The following is a 20,758-nucleotide window of genomic DNA, read 5'->3' on the forward strand; positions in this document are numbered from 1 at the left end:
CCCGAGGTGACTTGGGTGACCACCCCTCTGGGGCGACCCCCTCGGTGCATCCGGCTGTACCTCCGCCCTAGGGCTGGCCTGCGTCCCTTCGTCGCCGACTGGAAGTCCCTTCCTGAGCCCACCCTCCCTTCTCCACGTCTGGAAGTGCCTCCTGGAACAGAGCCTGAAGCCGTCCGGACATTCAGGCTTTAGGCAGCCCTTTAGGCGGCTAGAAATCCTCCCCCGGGTCTCACTTCGAATCTGTTGGCTTTAGGTCGCCCCGAGCACGCTGGTAATCAATCTCACCCGGAATCCACCCGCCACTCTTCTGGCTCCGGTTTTCTCGGAGGCCAGCAGGAAGTCCCATGTGCGTCTGCCCTCCATCCCTCCCGCCTTGGGCCACCGGAGGACCGGTGGGCAGTTCCCCCCCGAGGCTGCCCGCCCCCGCGGCAGACGCGGCGCACAGAGGAGGCCCAGGCGAGGGGGCAGTGGTGGCACGTCTGTTTATTGGCGCGGGCGCCCGTTAGAGCGCCGCGACGCAGTCGGTGCCCGTGTACCCCGGCAGGCGCAGAGCGAACTTTCGGCGCACGTCGTCGGGCACGAACCTGCCCGCCACGAAGTGGTGGCGCCCAGAGAAGCGGCCGGCGCAGCGCTTGGGCGCCGCCAGCGATACGAGCACGTCGGGTCGTAGCCCGTCCTCGGCGTCGCCGCCAGTCTCTGGGTCCCAGCCTGGGGGAGGAAGGATGGGAGGCGGGAGCCGAGGCTGGGGGGGTGCTCGCTCTCAGGAGAACTGCCGCCCACCACCCACTTCCCTTCCCCAGCCTGCGCGGCCTCGGCTCTGACACGTGAGTCCTGGTCAGACCGGCCTCCCGGTAAAACTGAGCGTCTGCCTTCAGCCCAGTTTCTCCTCCCTCCTTGGATATGTCTCCCTCCCCCTCTGACCACAGCCTTTGCCTTCATACTTGTCTGTCTCTGCTCCCGTCCTGCGACCCAATCTTCCTCCTCCATCTGACTCAACCTCTACCATCAGACTACATTTCTACCTGCGGCTCTTCCCAATCAGACCTGTGTGTCTGTATCCCTCCCTCCCTAACAGCCCTAAGCTCCCCCTCTTAGACCTTTCCACCCAGACCTCGCAGCCTCCTCTGACCAGATCCCCACCCTCTACTCAGAATACACTTCTCATCTCCATCCTCAGTCAAGCCTCCCCCACCAGACCCGTCTCTTTGTGCTAGGTTCTTGCCTCTGAAGATATGCCCTGCCCTTAGCAACGTGAGCATCCATCCTCCTCCTTCTGATTGGAGACTGTTCCCTCTGACCTGCCTTCATCTTCAGACCAGATCTTGCCTTTCGGCTTGGCAGGTCCCAGCCCCTCCCTCACTGGGGATATAGCCTCTGCCATATCTCAGATGAGCCTTCACCTTCAGACTTGGGCTCTTGCCTTCTCTGCCCCCTCCAACCCGTCTGGGACCACTGACTGAAAGCCTCCTCCCTCTGACTTTTTATTTATTTAAAATGTGTGTTTCTTTATTTTTTGGCCACACAGTGCAGCATGTGAGATTTTAGTTCCCTGACCAGAGCTCACACCCGTGCCTCCTGCATTGAAAGTGCAGAGTCGTAACCAGTGGACCACCAGGGAATTCCTCCTCCCTCTGACTTGAATCCTGCCTTCTCTGACCCTAGCTTCCACCCTCAGACTAGGGGCACTAATAACCCCTCCTGAGCTAACAGGGCGACCCCCTCTGTCCTAGGCTGTCTGTTCAGACACCAGCTTGCAGCCTCTCCCCCTGACTAGCCACCCCACCTCCTCCTTTGGCCACCATCCCCAGCTCTGTGGCATCCTGTTGCTATGACCCTGGGCTCTTGTAAGCCGGAGGATGTCCCCCGAGTCTGGTTGCCCCCACGGAGGGTCCGGCTGGCTAGCAGCTGTTTGTTCCGTCTGCCCGTTGCCTAATGGTTCCAACAGGCATGGGGCGGCGGCCAGGATGGGCGAGGCCTTTGCCGAGTGAGCTCACGTCTGCCTGGGCGACTGGGCCAGGATGGGCAGAGGGCACGCCGTGCTGGGTGTAAGGGGGAGGGGAGCCAGGGTCACCTGGGCGCCAGCCTGGGCACTGCCCATCCAAAGGATGGACATGACCCTCGGCCTCACCCAGAGTGTAGAAGCCATCCTTGATGAGGAAGCATACTCGGGTGGGCAAACAGGCTGGGACCACCAGAAACCAGGGGAGAGGGTCCTCTGCCCAAGCCTGCCTCCCTGCCCCTCATGCCCTCCCTCCACCTGGCGTGCCTGAGGGGATGTCCAGGCTCACGAGGGGGATGGACAGTAGCTTGAGCGTGGCCAGCGCGCGTGTGCAGGGACCCCCGACCTCGGCCGGCTCCACACCAGGCCCCAGCACAGCGTCCACCACCAGCCTGTAGGCGTTGTTGATGAGCTGGACCTGGGAGAGCGAGGCAGAGGCAGGGTCAGGGCGGCCTGGGGGCTCTGTCCCCCACCACCCCTCGGCTGCCACCCAAGCTGACCTCTGTGGGCAGATAGGACAGGAAGGGGATGTCCATCTTCTCACACTGAGTAGTCAGGTCCCGGTGCAGTGGGTCTGGCGAGCGCGTGGGGTAGAAGATGGTGGGTTCGTACTCCTGTGGGAAGCAGGAAGGGGGTCGGCACTGGGACCCTCCCCAGCTCCCCACTGGGCCTCGGATGCTCCCAACTTGGCAGGAACTGCCCGACGCAAGCACTGGGCATATTCTCTCTCCCCCCAGACACTGAGCAGAGGAGCAAGAGATATTTTCAGGGCTGCGGGGTGGGGGGGTGACACTGGGAGGCCAAGGGCGTCCTCGCTACTCACGAACACGCGCAGGTGCCGGGCGCACGCCAGCCCCACCGCTCCATTCTGCTCTGGGCCGCACACGACCAGCGCCGTCCTCTGCTTCCGGGGGAGAGCGGGCAGAGGGAACACCTGGCAGGGCACGGCAAAGGCAAAGGTGAGGAGTTCGGAACGCCTCCCGAGGCCGGCGGGGAAACTGAGGCCGGGGTGGAGGAAGGAGTGGGGCTCGGGCCAGGAGGCGAGAGGGTGAGACCGGGGAGAGGTGTTCTGGGGGTGGCACGGGGCCCCTAGGGGCCTCAGTTTCCTTGTTGGAGACCCAGAGTCCTTGCCTCGGGCTCTCTCAAGCTTGAGCAGAGAAACGTGCCTCCTGCCACCACCCGAGCCGGAGTGCGGTTTGTTTATTCTCGGCCTGAGCTGCAGACATTCTTCCACCTTTTTCCGCTGCAGTGGCTGCCCCTTCCCCCGCCCATGTTTCCAGGCCTGCATCCCTCCAGGAGGCCCCAGGGTTGGGGGCGGGAGGCGGGGGTATTTTTCCAGCCAGCCGTGCCCTGCCTCTCTCCTCTGTCCCGCTCCCTGTCTTTCTCTCTGTGTCTCTCAGACTGTGCATAGGTCGGCCTCAGCTTCTTTGCTAACTCCCCATCCGTGGCTCTGGAGACAGACCCCAGGGTAGAAGGCTCGGTTTTCCACCTTGCTTCCTACATGACTCTGGGCAAGACATGTTACTTCTCCTGAGTTGTTACGTGTTGTTCTTCCAACTCTTCTGGGCCCAAGCCTTTTAAAGTAATGATAATAATATTATACTTGTTTCTCTCCAGTCTCTGTCTTCACCTCTGTGTCTCTTTCTCTCCGTCTCTGTCTCTCTCAGACTCTGCGTCTCTATTTGACGCAGGAGCTGAGTCTCAGCCCAGACTTTCTGCGCGGCCTCAGCTCACTCCTCCCTGCACCTCTATCAGGTAGGAGTAACAGTGACTCTGATGGGCTTCTGAGGTCTCCAGGGGGCCAAACTATACTCTAACTTCGAACCATACCAAGGGAGTTCTTTCCTCTTGGAGTCTCCTCCCCAGGGTCTCACCAAGGTCCTGACTCACCCTGATCATACCTATGACCCCACCACGCCATGCCCAGAGCCCCAGACCTGACCTAGTCAGGGAGAGTCATAATGTCTGGCTGGCTTTCTTCTGGACAGACACAAAGCTTTCAATGTGAAAACTGGATGGTTGGTCTTCAACAGCCAAGCATGAGGTTACTTTACTGGGTTTGCTTTTGTGGCTTTGATTTTCATTGTTCTTCTTTCCTCTGAGCATCGCACTCAGGATATGTTTCACTTGGAAATAGGAACGTTTAAGTTAAAAAACAGTGGCATCCACGTAAAGAAAGATACGAAGTTTTTTCAAAAGTATACAGTGGTGATCAGAAGAAGAGGAAGAAGGGGAGGAAAAGGAAGAGGTTACCTGCTGGAGCCCTGACTCGATTGGGCACTTTTCTAGAATTTGTGTTTATTCACTGGTCTCAGTTTATTACCCTTTTTCAGACGAGGAAACAGGCCCAGCGTGGTCTGGCAGCATGACACGGACCACTGGACAGCAATTGGTCTCTTGCAGGCACTTTGAAGCCTGGGGGTTTGTCGCAAAGCCAAATACAGCTCTACTCCTCACCACCTCTGGGCCTCGGTTCCTGGACCCGTGGCAGGTAGCTGTTTGGGGGTGTTCAGACTTAGGAAGCTGACGTCCCCTCTGCTCAAGACCTAAGAGGTGGAGGTGGCAGACAGGCAGTCAAGGGCCCCAGACCCATCTCCGTAGTTGCTTCTACATCTCTGGGGACCCCTGTCTCTGTCCTGATGTTCAGCAACCCCCTGGCCAGGGCCAGTGACGGACCTTGGTCTCCTCATCTGAGTGATGGGCTGGGGTGGCCCCAAGCCAAGAGGGCTTTCTTGAGGGCAGAAATGACCATCCTGGCCGGGGGGTCATGCAGCTAGGCCTCTGCTTTGGTGAACCGACCGTCTGCTCAGGGTCGAGGCTGAGAAGCAGGCTCAGGTACCTTGGTCACAGCCACGGCACTAGCATGGCCACACCACTCCACCAGCTGCTGCCGCCCAAAGCGATAATCCTCCAGCAGCTCCCGCTCCAGGGCCGCTGCCTCCGCGGTGCTGAGGGTCAGAGCGGGGAGACAGAGAGAGACGGAGAGACAGACACTGAGCTGGAGCCAGAAATGTGCCACTAGTGTTCCGAGCCAGGCCCTAACACCGCCCCCACTCCCGCGCCCAGAGTTGAAGACCCTCTGTCAGTTCCCTCATCTGTCCTATACATGGTTGAATGGAAGCCTGCCAGGGAGGCAGTGGGAGTTTGGAACACAAGCCTGAGGCACGGGAGCCCTCTGGTGGTAGAGGAAGCACATGGCAGTGCATGTTCGTTCCATTGCCCCAGAGCATGGGCGCCTGTAGTCCTGTACGGATGTGAGAGCTGGAGAATGGATGCTTCCAAATTGTGATGCTAGAGAAGACTTTTGAGAGTCCCTTGGACTGAAAGGAGATCAAACCAGTCAATCCCAAAGGAAATCAACAATGAATATTCATTGGAAGGACTGAGGCTGAAGATGAAGCTTCAATACCTTGGCGACTGGATGAGAAGAGCCGACTCACTGAAAAAGACCCTGATGCTGGGAAAGATTGAGGGCGAGACAAGAAGGGGGTGACAGAGGATGAGATGGTTGGATGGCATCACCAACTCAATGGACGTGAGTTTGAGGAAACTTTGGGAGACAGTGAAAGACAGGGAAGCCTGAAGTGCTGCGGTTCATGGGGTCGGAAAGGGTCAGACATGACTTAGTGACCAAACATCAGTAACAGTGGGGGCCTCCCCCAGATGCCTGAAGCCCCCAGAGCAGGAGGAACCCAGCGCAGGTAGCAGAGCATGAAGGACTTAGCTGTTGGGACAATGTGTGGATTTTAGGCAGTGGAAGCCACTGAGGAAACTCTAGGACACTGGAGGGGGCAGACTGGACTGGAGGTGCCTGGGAGAGGCGGGTTTTAAAGGCTGCAGAGGATTTTAATGGTTCACATGAGGTGGTGGCTGTCGGGACTGCAGCCAGGAGACTCATTGGTGATTCTTCTTTAGATGAGTGATAAAATTCAAATGACTGTGGACCTCCCTGGTGGCAGAGAGGATAGGAATCCGCCTGCCATTGCAGGGGCACAGGTTCGATCCCTGGCCTGGGACGATTCCACATGCCCCAGAGCAACTGAGTGTATGCGTCACAATTACTGAGCCTGCACTCAAGAGCCCACGTGCTTAGAGCCCATGTTCTGCAACAAGAGAAGCCCAGGTACTGCAACAAAGAGTAACCCCCACTCACGGGAACTAGACAAAGTCCAAACAAAGCCAGAGAGACCCAGGGCAGCCAAAAATAAAAGAAGTTAAAATAAATTAATTTTTAAAAATTCGAATAATCGTGGCCAGAGAGATGGAGCCAATGTAGTTGAGGTGAAGCTCCGCCCCCAGCTTGCTGAGTGACAGGTCTGACTCCTCTCTGAGCCTTGCTTTCTTCCTCCTTTGCAAAAGGCAGGACAGGCTAGATAATTTTTGAGGTCCAGTGCAGAATGCAAATGTGGGGCCCCTTGATCAATAATTATTAAGAATTTTAAGATGGTGATGGCAGAGCATTAAGCCAAGTGTTGGGCTCTTCTAAGAGCAGGGCCCAGCCCCAGTTTAGGGGGCCTTCCAAGGGACATGGGCTTGGTGGCTTCCGAGAGGAAAAGCTGGCACTGAGGATGGGAAGATGTTCCTCGTGCCAGAATCAGGGGCTGGAGCAGCTGAGCAGAGTCTATAGCCTGATGCCAGCTTCCCTAGCCAGGACCCCTCCCAGGTGAGGAAGAGCACTTGCCCCCAGCTTATTAGCACACCCTTGAGTATAATAATAATAATGATGATACATATCATCATAATAATAATTATTACTTTAAAAGGATCGGGCTCAAAAGAGTTGGAGGAACATATAACAACTCAGAAGTAAAATGGCTTGCCCAGAGTCACACTGGAAGCAAACTGGAAAACTGAGCCTTCTACCCATGGGTCTGTCTCCAGAGCTGTGGATGGGGTATGAGCAAAGAAGCCGAGGCCGACCTACAGATAAGCAGAGGCTTATTGGGGTGAATCCTGAGGCTCCCTTCTTAAGTTCTGTGAGCAGGAGACTACAACCTGCTAGCTAACTTTGTAGTGTGACCAGGCCGGGCAGCAGGAGGGCTGGAGGTGGGAAGCCAGGACTGCTATGGGATGGGAAGTCAGGGAGGGCTTCCTGGAGGAGCTGACCTGGAGTGCCGTGGGACGTAATCCAAGTGGCAAGAATAATGAGGCTCATTATTCTTCCGGTGGTGGAAGTGAACTTGTCAGATTCAAGGGACAGGAGAGAGGCAGAGTGAGTGAGGCTGAGAAACTTGGTCAGACACACTGCAGGGTGTCACATGATAGAGATGGGGCTCAGGGCAAGGTGACATGCCTTGTGACCCCAGCAAGCAGAGCCACAATTCAAGCCCACGCTTGTCTGCGGCTGACGCTGTAGGTTGAAGGGCCAGGTAGGGAAAAGGAGCTCCCGGTGGGGCCATATGAAGAGCACCCCCAGGGCAGGCAGGCCCAGGGGCTTCTCTGATGCCACAGCGGATAAGAGTCCGCCTGCCAATGCAGGGGACACAGATTTGATTCCTGGCCTGGGAAGATTCCATGTGCTTCAGAGCAACTAAGCCCCTGCATCACAACTACCGAGCCTGCGAGCTCAGGGGCGCACGCGCCACAACTGCCGAGCCTGCAAGCTGTAATTACTGAAGCCCACGCACCTAGAGCCTGTGCTCTGTAGCGAGAGAACCCACCAGAATGAGAAGCCAGTGCTCCATGACAAAGAGTAGCCCCCACGCGCTGCAACCAGAGAAAGCCTGTGTGCAGTAACACAGCTCATTCCCCATCTTCAGCTTGAGACAGCTCTGCTGCCCCCCTGGGAGGGCTGGGGAAGATCATCCATCCTCCTCTTTTTTTCCTCTGTTCTGAAGATTTGGCCTCTGGCCTCCATTTGGAGGCTTCCTGGGGTTCCCTGGTGGCTCAGATGGTAAAGAATCTGCTTGCAAGGCGGGAGACCTGGGTTCGATCCCTTGGAAAGATCCCCTGGAGGAGGGCATGGCAACCCACTCCAGTATTCTTGCCTGGAAAATCCCCACAGAGGAGCCTGGCGGGCTACAGTCTATGGGGTCACAAAGAGTCAGACATGACTGAGCGGCTTTCACTCCATTATTTTCCTGCCTAGCAGGTCACCAGAGTGATAACCGGGACTCCACAGGCAAAGGGCAGTCCGGGAACCTGAGGGCTGGGGCAGCAGCTGCTCCGAGTCGGGCAGGGGATATGGCAGAGCTGCTATGGGGCTGAGGAGCAGAAGGTGCTCAGTTTATGAAGGTGCCTCTTGCTTCTTCCCACCTCCGCCCCCAGGAGAGGAGCTGCAAGGCCCCAGGATTTGCCCACCAGCCCCAGAAGGAGCAAAAGCCCCAGAGGGGGCTCTTTAGAGGTGCAGCTGTTGAGGCCAGGGTGTCTGTGCCAGACGCTCCCTGCTCTCTCAGCTCCATCTGCTTCTCTCCACCCTCCCGCCTCTGCCCTCCAGCCCTCCATCACTGGCTCACCTGGCTACTACTGCAATCCCGTCCCCTCAAACTCCACAGGAGCCATGGGGGTTTTGAAAACTTGAATGCTAGACTTCCCAAACCTCCCCCGCATTCAGAGAATATTTATTCAAATTCCTCACCAGACTTACATGCTCCCCAGTATGTCTCCCACTTTGGCCTTCTCTCCCCGTGCTCCACTCTGACCCAACACACAGCACCTCATCACTCCCCGGGTGGCATTTGAGGCCTCTCCGTCCCCCACACTAGGTGCAGTCACAGCTCCAGCTTCTAACATTTTCCTCCCCCTGCCTCGCATGTGCTGGGTCTCTAGCTGAGTCTGGGTACCAGCCAACTGCTGCACAGGACCTGTCTTGAGGAGAGGGGCTGAGTGGCCAGCGGGCTGGGTCTGGTTTAGAGAGAGCCTGGCTTGGGGCCCGTATCGCACACTTAGCCGAGGACACGGGAGGGCGACTCAGGATCAGGGGGAAGACACAACCGCAGCTGCCGGCTCCAGACCCCAAATTCATCAGCCCACTGGCAAGTGGCCCGTGTATTTAAAAATCGCTTTAATCCGAGCTCAGCCAGCAGCTTCCCTCCCCAGTCTTCAGTTTTATTCTCTGAACAAGGGTGTTAGTAGCAGGGGGGACTACCAAGGAGGGTGTGAGCATTTGAGGAGCTGAAAGCCTGCAGCTCTTCCCAGATGGGGAACAAGGCGCACGGCTCCAGGGTCCCTGGGAAAGATGGAGAGGAGGTGGGCCTGCTTAGGCTCTGTGTATTTGGCGGGGATGGGGTTGAGGGAGCAACCAGTGGTGCTGATGAATAATTCATGAGGGGCGGGCCTGCTGCAGATACCGTTTCCCTAGCAACGCAGCATTGGAGGTGTTGGCAGCCGCAGGTTTAATCCCTCCAAGGAAATTCGAAATTCTGGGATGGGCCTGGCATTCTCCCCACCCCCTATCCCGGCCATGCCTCTGCCTCCCATCTACAGCCCCTGGTTCCCCAGGCCTTCTTCCAGCCATGCCCCTGCTTCCCTCTGGTCCCTCTCCCTGGCTGACCTGAGGAAACACCGCTCTTCGGGCGCCTCCGCTAGATCCGGGCCATCCGTGCTGCTCATGGCGGAGGCGATCTGTGTGCCGCAGGCAGCCACCACTGCCCCAGCCTTTTAAACGCATCCTTGGGCAGAGGGGGCGTCCCCTCGCCTCCCGCCCACTGTGTGTCCGCCAATCAGGAGACGCCGCGAAGGCGCTGCGCACGGCCATTGGCTGTAAAGTGCAAGTGGACTTAACCCCTTTGTGCCAGGAGTGGAGCTGCCTATGGGATGGCGGGAATCCCAAAGTTCCGAATACTGGCAGGGAAACAAAGTCTGGAAGGACAGCGATGGGCTCATCACCCCCGCTATAGGGTCCTGGCCTGGGTGCAAGTGGGCCCGCCTCTGCTGCGCCCCTCTCCAGCCCGGCACATTCCAATACAGGTCGCCCATCCACCCACCCGGTACCCCAGTGGGGAAGATCCCCAGGCTGAAGAAGCTGGCTGCTGACCAGCAGGGTTTCGAGAAAGGCAGGGAAAAGTCCAGGCACATTCGTCAGCCGCCACTGCAGGGCGATCCAGGGGCCACCCCACTGGCATCTTCTGCTTAGTCCCCACACCTCCTCTGACACCCCCACCCCCAATCACTCAGTCCCTGGGACACAAGCAGGCCAGTCTCCAAAGCGTTTATTCTCTCCTAGTGGGGAGGGGACGCGGGTCCAGCAGTCTCTGGGGCGCAGGCCCCTACGTGTACCATATGAACCCATAGGTGGCGCTGAGAACCTCCTCGCTTGCTCGCAGCCCGTAGAGCTCGCCCATCATGGGAGTCACCCAGCGCGTGGTGTGGAACACGGACTCACCCACCTGTGGGGATGAAGGGGTATGGGTAGGTCTCATGAGCCTGCTGGGACCCCACCAGGACTGGCAGCCCCTGTGCCTCTACCCTGAATAGCCTCCCCCTTCTGGCACCTGGCACCACTCCCCCAAAGCCCTGTATTTTCTGTGGGAGGCTGTGTTTCTGCAGCGGCTTGGACCGTGGGGGGCTGAGGACCCACCTTCCAGCCCGGCACATCCTTCATGACAGTTGCCTCCTCCTCCAAGTTCTCCCGAAGCATCTGGAGAACCCTGCAGGGAGACAAGGTGGGAGGTGGGGGACAGGGCTGATCCCTCCCCGGGCCCCTGCCTAACAAACCTGCCAGACGTGCCCCTCCTCCAGCTCCCCGTCACCTCCCACAGCTCTCAGCCCTGCACACACGCTGATCTCTCCGCTTTACTTCCTTCCCCTGGCAAACTCTTGCAGCCCTCCAATGCCAAAGCCCCCTCCTCCAGAAACATTCATTCTCTGTCTTGGGTCTCTCCTGCAAGTCAAGTATGGGGTCCTCTCCAAGGACGATGGCAGCCCCTGGAGTACAAGGTCATGGCTGTGGATCCCCACGTGCATTCTGGCCTTGTCCCACGGTGCAGGCTGGGGCACTCTGACCTGTGACCTCCTGACCCCAGCGGCCTACCTCCGGTCCTTCTCTGCCTGTAACAGAGGCATCAGCGCGATGCGGGCCTCGAAGTCCTCGATCTGTAGACGCCTGTGAAACCCCAAAACCGACACTCAGATCAGTTCACACTGGGATGGGGGCAGACGATGAGGCCCTTGGACAGGCATTACCCTGGCACGGGGCTTGGGGGCGAGGCAGAGGCAAGCAAGGGGGGAAGTGGGTTCAACCCACCGGCAGCCTGCGATGGGCATGGGGGATGTGGGGAAACGCAGCTGGCAGAGGCGGCAGCAGTCCACAAGACTGCTGGCTTCACACTTTCTTTTCAGTTCAAAACTTTTTTTTTTAATCCTAAAAATAGCCCGGGCCTGATGATTGCAGTGAACTGGGGGGAACATTCATCATGAGGTTCTGGGCCTTACAGAACCACATCCTTTTCATCTCAAAATAACCGTGGGGGGCGGGGGGCGAGTATCATGAGCAGCTTCTTTCTTCTGCCTGCTTTTCGGCGTCTCTTAACTCACCAGCCCTGTCTGCTGGGGGGAGTGGGGAGAGCAGTCCCAGTGACGCAGCCCAGGGGGTGGCCCCTGACCCTGTCCCCCCATCACCACGAATCCACAGCAGCACAGGGAAGGGTCCCAGGGAACTTCCGCCTCCACCTCAGCCCCCAGGGCCTGGTCTCGCCTGTCCAGGGTGGGGGCCTCGTGTCCAGCACCCCCCAGGTGCCCTGAGTTCACTGAACAAAGCGGAGTGCCCTCCATGTGCTGGACCTTCTCCAGCACTGCCCCCATGGAGGGGTGAGCAGGGTCAAGGTGGATGCTCAGGACACAGTGGGGGAGGGTGGGGGGGACTGCTGGTTGGGAGCCAGTGAGGAGGAGCCATCTGACAGAGTGCTGGGCAATCTCAGAGGTGGCCAGGGTCCAAACCAAGGCCACGGCAGACTGGGACCCTCAGGCCGGTGTGGCTGGCCCGGCCATTGTCTTGCATGATCTGCCTTTGAAGCCCTGGTATCATTACCCGGGCACCACTGACAAACACCCTCTGAGGGACAGGGCCTGTCCCCCTGCCCCTGCCTCTGCCTGATGGGCTATGCAAACCAGACCTTGGGGTACCTGGGGGTGGAGGTCAAGGGTACCTAGTGAACACCCGGAGGAAAGCTTCTTACTTACTAGTCAGTCATTCCTTGACGGTAAAGCCCAGAAATGGACTCGCTGGCTCAGGCCCTGAGCTCCCTGAGGTGCTGATGGGGGCCTGGAGGAACCCCGAGTCCACGGCGTAAGTCCCCACCCGCCTCTCCAGTGCGGGGCCTACCTGCGTTCGCGGTTCCACTTCATCATGCTCCAGTACCCGAACAGCAAGGCCCCAATGCCCACGGCGAACATGCTGTAGCCTGCAGGGAGAGGGCACTGCTCAGCACCTGCCCAAGGGACAGGCCACCTTGACCCTTCTAACCCACAACCCCCCCATGGCAGGCGCTCCAGAAACAGGAAAGAGGGAGAAGGCGAAAGCCCTCATGGAGCCCCGCCCAGACAGCCAGGGCTGTTTCTAACGCCTGTTCTTTGACTACTTGTTTTGTCTCTATGGAGAATCCGCCCACCCCTCCCGCTGACACCTGCTCCCCAGCAACTGTAGACCCCACGCTTCGTCCCAATCACCCACTCTGCGGACAGGGCACACCAGGCTGCTGCGGCTGCCACACCTCAGCCCCATGCCAGGGTTCCTGGAAGGCGCAGGCTGGGCAGAGGCTATGGGGGAGCCTGGTAGTCTAAATGGTTATGGCTGGGTGGCCTCAGCCCACCAGTGCCCAGAAGGCTGCTTGAGTTCCTTCAGCCAGCTGGTCCCCGTGGCGAAGGATGGTGTCCACGCTGGGTCCTGGCCCCACAGAGGGCCCAGCAGCCGGGGCCACCTCCCCGGGGGTTGCCCACAAGAGGCTGGATGGGGCTGCCGGAGGCAGGCGGTGCCCTGCAGGGGCCACCCGGCCACCCCCTGGGCTCCCAGGATGCTGCTGCCTTCCAGCCTCGTGGGACTGAGCCCCCTTCCTGGGACCCCAGGAGACAGGGGCTCAAATGAATATTTACTGAGCCCCCGGGGCACCTGCGCTGTAATTCTGACTGACAGGCTATGGGCCTGCTGGGGTCTTCAGGGAGGTCTGGATGCCTGGGGCCTGGTTGGGGTTGGCTCATCCCACACCCCCTTCTCTTTCCAGCCTTGGTCTCTCCTCTGGATGGAACTCATGGTTGTTGGGATGAGCTCACAAGCTCAGCCAGACTGAGCCCCACATTAACACCCAGTGAAGGGCCAGCAAATGGTGGGTAAAGCCACTCCCTGGGCCCTGCGGGGGACGAAGTGCAGGCTTGTCTCTCCTTTAGTTTGGCTAGCACAGGACTCATCTGGCATCTCTGCTGGACCCGGAGAGAAATGAGAAACTGGCTCAGTGTTTTACTCCTTTTAGTTCAACCTGTTAAAACACAGGCTCAAGGCAAGACATTCCCGAGTTATGGGGGACAAGGCAGTGGGGCACCCTGGTCCCTGCACTGAGAGGCCCGAGTGCCCAGGACCAGCCCACAGTGCGCCCGTGGCTCGCACACAGTGGCTGACCACCCGTGCTGGGCACGCAGCGCTCTCTTTGCTGGGTGATGCGTGTTTGGCCACAGCTGCCCATTTTCTGCAGAGAGGCTCAGGGGTTTCCCCTCCTAACCCAGCCCCAGAGGACAGACCTGGACTGTCCTCGTAAGGGCCTCCTACCCCCAACACTGGGCGCCATGTGCGGGTCCAAGAGTAAGGCAGGGCGCTAGAGGACGATATGGCAACCCACTCCAGTGTCCTTGCCTGGAGAATCCCATGGACAGAGGAGCCTGGTGGGCCACAGTCTGTGGCGTCACAAAGAGTCAGACACAATGGAGGGACTAAGCAACAACAAGGAAAGGCGACCTTCCCTCCAACTCATCTAGTCCTCACTGACAGCCTGAGGCTAAGGCCCCAGGCCCTCCGGGGGTGTCCACGCCTCCTCTGGAGGGAGACGACAATGGGGCGGGTGGGGGGGGCCATATCCAGAAAAGGGTGCAGGCCACGAGTAAAGATGGCCTGAATAAACAGAAATGCATCCTGTGTTCATGGATCGGAACTCAACATTGTTCAGATGGCAGCAGTCTCCAAACTGAGGTACAGATCCAACCCAGTTCCCATCAGAATCCCTTCTTCCCCCCAACAGTCCCACAGAAATTGACAAGCAGCTCGGAAAATTCATGTGGAAATGCAAGGGCCCAGAACAGCTGAGATAGTTCTGGAAAAGAACAAAGTTGGAGGACTCTTCAAACTTAGCACGCAGCTGTGTATACAAGACCGTGTGCACTGGCGTAAGGACAGACGTGTGCATCGGTGGAACAGAGCTGACAGTCCAGAAATAAACCCTCACAGTTATGGTCAATTGATTTTGGACAAGGGTGCCAAGATAATTCAATGGGGAAAGAACAGTCTTTTCAGCAAATTGGACAACCGGGTAGCCACATGCAAAAGAATAAAGTGTACATCTCCCGCCCTCCATACACAAAAATTAACTCAAAATGGATCAAAGACCTCAATGTAAGAGCTAAAACTGCAAAACCCTTCGAAAACAGGGAAGTCATTCTGTGACCTAGGATAAGGCAACCATTTCTTAGATTAGACACTGGCCACACAAGTGACAAGAGAAAAAACAGATGAATTGGACACTGCTGAGACGTAAAACTTTTGTGCTGCAAGTGACTCTACCAACAAGCTGACAAGACGACCCACAGAATGGAAGTATTTGCAAACCATGTATCTGATAAGGGAATGGTATCCAAAATATATAAAGAAGTCTTAAAACTCAATAATAAAGACTAACCACCTAATTGAAAAATGTGTCAAGGGTCTGAATAGATATTTCTTCAAGGAAGCTACACAAATAGCCAGGAAACACATGAAAAGGTGCTCAACATCATCAGTCCCTAGGGAAATGCAAATCAGAACCACAGCAGACACCACCTCACACCCACTGCTGCTGCTGCTAAGTCGCTTCAGTCGTGTCCGACTCTGTGTGACCCCATAGACGGCAGCCCACTAGGCTCCCCTGTCCCTGGGATTCTCCAGGCAAGAACACTGGAGTGGGTTGCCATTTCCTTCTCCACTCACACCCACTAGGATGGCTAAATTTTTTTACTGGAAAACAATCAGTGCTGTCCAGACGCAGAGAAATGGGAACGCCCATACACTGTAGGTGAGAACGTAATTTGGTATAGCCGATCTGGAAAACAGTTTGGCAGTTCCTCAAAATGTTAAATGTGGAGTTGCCATGTGACCCAGCAGCCCCGCTTCACCTAAGAGAAAGGAAGCATGTTCACACAGAAACCCACACAAGAATGTTCACAGCAGCCAAAAGATGGAAACAATTCAAATGTCCGTCGAATAGTAAATGGACACACAAAACGTCCAGCCATACAAGGTTATTCAGCCATAATGAAGAAGGAACACTGAAGCATCCTACAACATATACATTAAAAATGTGCCGCGAGGACTTCCCTGGTTGTCAAGTGGTTAAGACTCTGCCTGCCAACGCAGGAGACACTGATTCCATCCCTGATCCAGGAAGATTCCACACGTCGCAGAGCAACTAAGGCCCTGCATGACTATTGGGCGTGTGCTCTGGAGCCCAGCAGCCACGACTACTGAGCGCATGCGCTGCAACCACTGAGCCCACGCACCCTAGAGTCCATGCTCCGCAACGAGAGACAACATCGCAACAAGAAGCTGTGCACCACAACCAGGGTGGCCCCACACTCGCCTCGGATAGAGAAAAGCCCACACAGTAGTGGAATCCCAGCACAGCCGAAAATAAACAGAATATATATTAAAAAAAAATGCTAAGAAAAGTTAGACATGACACATCGTTAACTATGCCGTTTATATGAGAGGCAAATCCCTAGAGAGAGGAAGCAGATCCGTGATTGTCAGGGGCTGGGGGAGAATGTGGAGCGACTGCTAATCACAGCATTTCTTCTGGGGTGATGAAAATGTAAACTTAGATCATCCCAATGGTTGCACAACAGGGAACAGACTAAAAATCGGTCTGTACACGTGAGATGGGTGATTATATGGTATGGCATGTGAATCTCAATTAAAATGTTAAAGATACCAGAAAAAAAGGGCCCCTCACTGGTACAGGAGGGTGTGGAGAGAGGAGAGAGGGGTGTGAGTGGCCAGGGGAAAGGTGGGGTAACAGTCACTTCAGTAGCTGTATGGATCAAGGGTGGCCTGAGCCAGCCTGGCACGTGTGGCATGCTGGCGGTGAGTGGTCCAGGCAGAGAAAAGGGGAGTGGGTGCCGAGCTGGGGGTCACAGTGCCTGGACAAGAGCAAGACCGATGGAGAGAAAGCAGCTGCGGATAAGGCTGGAGGACAGAAAGGAGGGCAGGGTGCAGGCTGAGTGAAGCCTCTACATCTGCTGTTCCCTCTGCCTGGGCAACTCCTTTCAGAGAGGTCCTCTCGCCCATTCTGGCTCGGTAAGGCCCCAGTTACCCTGGGCCTCAGCACTGGCCACAATGGGCAATTACAAGCAGTGTGTCTGTCTCCTCTGCTGGGTGAGCTCCTCAGCATAGAGCCCAGCACTGAGGACGCGTTCAGCAGTTACTAAACGGAGGCGCACTGACTAGACACAGGCACATAAACAGAGCCCACACCTCGGAAAGGGTTATGCTCCTCATCCCTCTGCACCCAGGAAAGACTGAGGTGGTCTGGACGTGCAACAGGGGAAGCCGCTGTAAAGGGCTGACGGGAAGAGACACAAGCGCAGGCGGGGGTGTTTAAGACCCACAGCAGGTGCTGTGAGAACAGGATACAGGCCACGTGTGGGACTGCAAAATGAGACAGAGGCTGGCTGTGGGAAGCCCAGGGAGACCCAAGGGCTGGGGTTCTTGTGCGGTCTGGTCTGGACACAGGTCACAGAAGGACACATGTATAGACAAAACTCATGCCACACACCCGAGGAGCGTTCCAGCCTGGGTGCTAAGTTAAGATTGTGAGAAAAGATGACACAGATCGCATTATATTTGTTGAATCTAGGAGTGAGTCTACAGTCCAGTGCCCAGTGCTCCAACTCTAACCTGTAACTGTTTTGTATGGTCCTCAGGCTAAGCACACTTTTAGGTTGGTAAAGTTGTAAAATAAGCGACAGGGGAGAAAGACTGTCTGGCCAAGAAAGCAGAAAATACTTACCTGGCTCTTTACGGAAAAAGTTTGCCAACCTTTGTTCCAAATTACAAAAAAAGCCAGTAGGGAGCAAGGGAAGACTTGAGTTTTTAACCTGACATTAACTTTTCTCTGTCTTAATTATAACATTTAAAAAAACCATGCCCGTGAATTTTTTTCTGCTTTTTAATTGAGGCATAATTTGCAAAACATGCACATGTTTTAAATGTAAAGCTCAATGAGTTACAGCAAAATATTCATTCTTGGTTGACATTCTTTGTATTTGTTAATCTTGTGTGCAGTGTATGGGCGTTTTTTACTTTCTCTTACATATTTTTGTGTTGACCCCAATAAAAAAATTTTAAAACGTTATTTAGAGCCCTTGACAATTAGAAGAATCCATATTTATGGGATATCCTGCAGGTGGGGGCTACCAGCGAGGAACCACTTTGCAGAACTTTTTTTCCGCCCTCCCCCCCCCCCCGCAAAAATAATCTTTCAAATTCCCTGGGTATTCCAGGTTCGGCCCCAGCTTTGCTCTGGGTGGCCCAGTGGGGAGTCGCATCCTCTCTCGTGTCTCATGGAAGCTAAACTAACTTCAGTTTGTGCTCAGTCGCTCAGCCATGTCCAGCCCTTTGCGACCATACGGACTGTAGCCCGCCAGGCTCCTCTGTCCATGGGATTTTTCAGGCAAGAATACTAGAGTGGGTTGTCATTTCCTCCTCCAGGGAATCTTCCTGACCCAGGGATCGAACCTGCGCCTCCTGTGTCTCCTGAATTGCAGGCGGATTCTTTACCCGCCTAACGACCGGGGAAGCCCTCTCTCGGTTTAATCAATGAATTGTAAAATGGAAATAATTAACGGGACCGACCTCAGGGCTGTTACGAGAAGGAAGCAAAGGGCTTAGTAAACGGTCGACAAACTGCAGCAGTTTTCATTATTGTTAGTACTGAAGCTTTTGGGGATCCCAGGGCGCCGCCTCCTGTCATACGGAGGGGGAAACCTTGGCCCGCTAGACTCCCTGGCGTCCCGACCCCGCCGCGGCGCCTAAAACGCCCAGACCCTGACACCCGGGGCAGGGCAACACTGACCCGACAGTCCCCGACGCGGAAGGTTCCGCTTGTAGTCGATAGGGCCGTAGCCCCCCACCGGGGGCATGTCCTGCTTCACCTTCGACGCCGCCATGCTTGCAGGACCTTGCACTTCCGGTCGCAGGAGGAAGTTACGCAACGGCGATCGACACCATGCTGAGTGTGGCGGAAGCTGCGGCGCAGGTCTCGGGCTCGACTGGGAAACTTAGGGCGCCGCTGCACCTAACCCAGTTCGTGCGAGAGCTCCGTAGCGGGGCCTGGGATCGACTGCGCGCCCCAGCTGCGACCAAAAAGTCCTTATTTTCTCTTCTCCTAGATGGAGGCATGGCTTGGTCGGTGTTAAAGCCTGCAGCCCGTCTGGTCGCCAGAGCTCTTGCACCAAAGGACCTTCCCACTCACCTTCCCTCTGGGGCAATGTGAGGCCAGTTAGAAACCCCCAGGCTCCCGAGGGAGCCAGGTATCGTCCCATTTTTCTCCCTTTGGGGCCCCCTGCGGGCAGCCCAGGGGTCTGCAGGGTTAGGACTGGATTACACGAAGTTCGGGACGGCTGCTGCTCAGATTCGGACTCCTGAGGAGCCGCCCCAACCCCAGGCTCTGATTCCACTCCGGTGACGGTCGAGACGCCTTCCTAGTGTCCTCTCATCGGGAACTGGATCATTCAGAGCGATTATGAGTCACAAAGCCGTAGGGCCTTGGGGAGAGCACCACGGGGCGGGGTCAGGGCCCCCACCCCCCACCCCGAGGCAGGGTGACGCCCGCGGTCACTTCACAAGGCAGAAATTGTTACCTGGGCAATAAAAGGCACCGCGGAGGAGGGGGCCGGGGAGTGGGCACATGGGGGTGCGGGTGTGCAGGTGCCAAGCGCCATGGGTTAGGCCCGAGATCGGAGTCCGGCCGCCCCCCGACAGCAGCCGCCTCCTGCTCCCCACGCGCCCCAGGCGCCACCATGTCGGGCGACAAGCTTCTGAGCGAACTCGGCTATAAGCTGGGCCGCACGATAGGAGAGGGCAGTTACTCCAAGGTAAAAGTGGCCACGTCCAAGAAATACAAGGGCACAGTGGCCATCAAGGTGGTAGACCGGCGGCGCGCGCCGCCCGACTTTGTCAACAAGTTCCTGCCACGCGAGCTGTCCATCCTTCGGGGAGTGCGGCACCCACACATCGTGCACGTCTTCGAATTCATCGAGGTGTGCAACGGGAAGTTGTACATCGTGATGGAGGCGGCCGCCACCGACCTACTGCAGGCAGTGCAGCGAAACGGGCGCATCCCCGGGGGGCAGGCTCGCGACCTCTTCGCGCAGATCGCCGGTGCCGTACGCTACCTACACGACCACCACCTGGTGCACCGCGACCTCAAGTGCGAAAACGTGCTGCTGAGCCCTGATGAGCGCCGCGTCAAGCTCACCGACTTCGGTTTCGGCCGTCAGGCTCACGGATACCCCGATCTGAGCACCACCTACTGCGGCTCTGCTGCCTACGCGTCGCCCGAGGTACTGCTGGGCATTCCCTACGACCCCAAGAAGTACGACGTATGGAGCCTGGGCGTCGTGCTCTACGTCATGGTCACCGGGTGTATGCCCTTCGACGACTCGGACATCGCCGGCCTGCCCCGACGCCAGAAGCGCGGCGTTCTCTACCCGGACGGCCTCGAGCTGTCCGAGCGCTGCAAAGCACTAATAGCCGAGTTGCTGCAGTTCAGTCCGTCGGCCAGGCCCTCCGCGGGCCAAGTAGCGCGCAACGGCTGGCTGCGTGCGGGGGACTCCGGCTAGAATCCGGGGTTCCCACCGTTCCCGCCGCCCGGAGCATTGCGCAAGCGCAGGGCACGCGCAAGAAGCGCGCTTCGGTAGTTCCGCGAAGCCACCGCGCACCTCTGTGCACGCGCCCTTCCCCCTTCCCTACTTCGACGCCGGGGGCCGCAGTCGCCCCTGTTTGGAATTCAGCTACTACAACACGATCCCAAGAGCAGGAGGGCGCGTGCGCCCCCTCGGTTACCGGCGAGAAGGCCCCAAGAGGGGGCCAGATGAGAGGAGACAGAAACGTTGCGCGGGTGCGGGGTGAGCGACCGCTACGAGGTGGGCGGTGGCTGCTTGGAGAAGCTGCTGGCGAGCGGACGCGCGCGGAGGGCGTCAATCCACAGCCAGCCTCGCATACCGGTGAGGGAAGGCGCGCTCCAGGCGCTGCCCTCCTTGGAACTTGCAATAAACTCGCTCTTTCTCGCACCTAGTTCCAGCAATGGCCCCCTTTTATGGAGCAGTGGGGAGGGGATCACTCCCCGGGGCAAGGCAGGCACGAGCACCCCATTTTAGAGAGACTTGTGGAGGTTCTTGCTCCAGGTCTGAAAAGGGAGTTAGGAGGATTCAAACAGAGACCTTTCGGGCTCCCCATCCTGGGCAGACTCGAAGGGGCCTTGGTGTCATCTTCAGCAACGTAATGGCCCTGGGAATGGACGTGCTGGATTGGGGACCCCAATCCAGAAAGGACCCCAGCACCTTTCTGGTGTTTAAGGATGGGACAGC

General features: G+C 57.2%; 3 protein-coding genes across 4 annotated transcripts; 1 reads left to right on the plus strand and 2 right to left on the minus strand.

The window, feature by feature from the left end:
• Positions 1 to 465: 465 nt before the first annotated feature.
• On the minus strand, positions 466 to 10,077 carry YJEFN3 (YjeF N-terminal domain containing 3). Of its 2 annotated transcripts, XM_003586240.6 has the most exons (6): positions 9,492 to 9,637; positions 4,839 to 4,947; positions 2,823 to 2,933; positions 2,500 to 2,613; positions 2,267 to 2,417; positions 466 to 708 (listed from the first exon to the last, which is right to left on the minus strand). In XM_003586240.6, the coding sequence occupies exons 1-6, from the start codon at positions 9,548 to 9,550 to the stop codon at positions 503 to 505; spliced, it is 750 nt and encodes a 249-aa protein (XP_003586288.1). In that variant the 5' UTR covers positions 9,551 to 9,637; the 3' UTR covers positions 466 to 502. The 2 variants fall into 2 exon arrangements, with proteins under 2 accessions (XP_003586288.1, XP_059744480.1); XM_059888497.1 differs by lacking the exon at positions 4,839 to 4,947 and having other exon boundaries at positions 9,492 to 10,077.
• A 55-nt stretch (positions 10,078 to 10,132) lies between these two features.
• Positions 10,133 to 18,368, minus strand: NDUFA13 (NADH:ubiquinone oxidoreductase subunit A13). Its single transcript, NM_176672.2, has 5 exons — positions 18,244 to 18,368; positions 12,261 to 12,339; positions 10,971 to 11,042; positions 10,518 to 10,587; positions 10,133 to 10,326 (listed from the first exon to the last, which is right to left on the minus strand). Exons 1-5 carry the CDS (start codon positions 18,335 to 18,337, stop codon positions 10,207 to 10,209), a joined length of 435 nt encoding a protein of 144 aa, NP_788845.1. The 5' UTR covers positions 18,338 to 18,368; the 3' UTR covers positions 10,133 to 10,206.
• A 73-nt stretch (positions 18,369 to 18,441) lies between these two features.
• On the plus strand, positions 18,442 to 20,465 carry TSSK6 (testis specific serine kinase 6). The gene has a single exon (XM_002688518.6). The coding sequence runs from the start codon at positions 19,190 to 19,192 to the stop codon at positions 20,009 to 20,011; it is 822 nt and encodes a 273-aa protein (XP_002688564.1). The 5' UTR covers positions 18,442 to 19,189; the 3' UTR covers positions 20,012 to 20,465.
• The last annotated feature ends 293 nt before the right edge of the window (positions 20,466 to 20,758 follow it).

This window comes from Bos taurus, chromosome 7 (assembly GCF_002263795.3).
Source record: "Bos taurus isolate L1 Dominette 01449 registration number 42190680 breed Hereford chromosome 7, ARS-UCD2.0, whole genome shotgun sequence".
Classification (NCBI taxonomy): domain Eukaryota; kingdom Metazoa; phylum Chordata; class Mammalia; order Artiodactyla; family Bovidae; genus Bos; species Bos taurus.

What these genes read in the sequence shown, in the direction of transcription:
- YJEFN3 (XM_059888497.1), bottom strand. Translation starts at nt 9,695, where the DNA reads ATGGCCGTGCGCAGCGCCTTCGCGGCGTCTCCTGATTGGCGGACACAC. An exon ending in GAAGAGCGGTGTTTCCTCAG is followed by an intron (nt 2,934 to 9,491) that starts GTCAGCCAGGGA and finishes GTGCCCTGCCAG; the next exon opens with GTGTTCCCTCTGCCCGCTCT. An exon ending in GAGCCTGGACATCCCCTCAG is followed by an intron (nt 709 to 2,266) that starts GCACGCCAGGTG and finishes TTCCTCCCCCAG; the next exon opens with GCTGGGACCCAGAGACTGGC.
- NDUFA13 (NM_176672.2), bottom strand. Translation starts at nt 18,337, where the DNA reads ATGGCGGCGTCGAAGGTGAAGCAGGACATGCCCCCGGTGGGGGGCTAC. An exon ending in CAGGCAGAGAAGGACCGGAG is followed by an intron (nt 10,588 to 10,970) that starts GTAGGCCGCTGG and finishes GTCTCCCTGCAG; the next exon opens with GGTTCTCCAGATGCTTCGGG. An exon ending in AGGATGTGCCGGGCTGGAAG is followed by an intron (nt 10,327 to 10,517) that starts GTGGGTCCTCAG and finishes TCATCCCCACAG; the next exon opens with GTGGGTGAGTCCGTGTTCCA.
- TSSK6 (XM_002688518.6), top strand. Translation starts at nt 19,190, where the DNA reads ATGTCGGGCGACAAGCTTCTGAGCGAACTCGGCTATAAGCTGGGCCGC.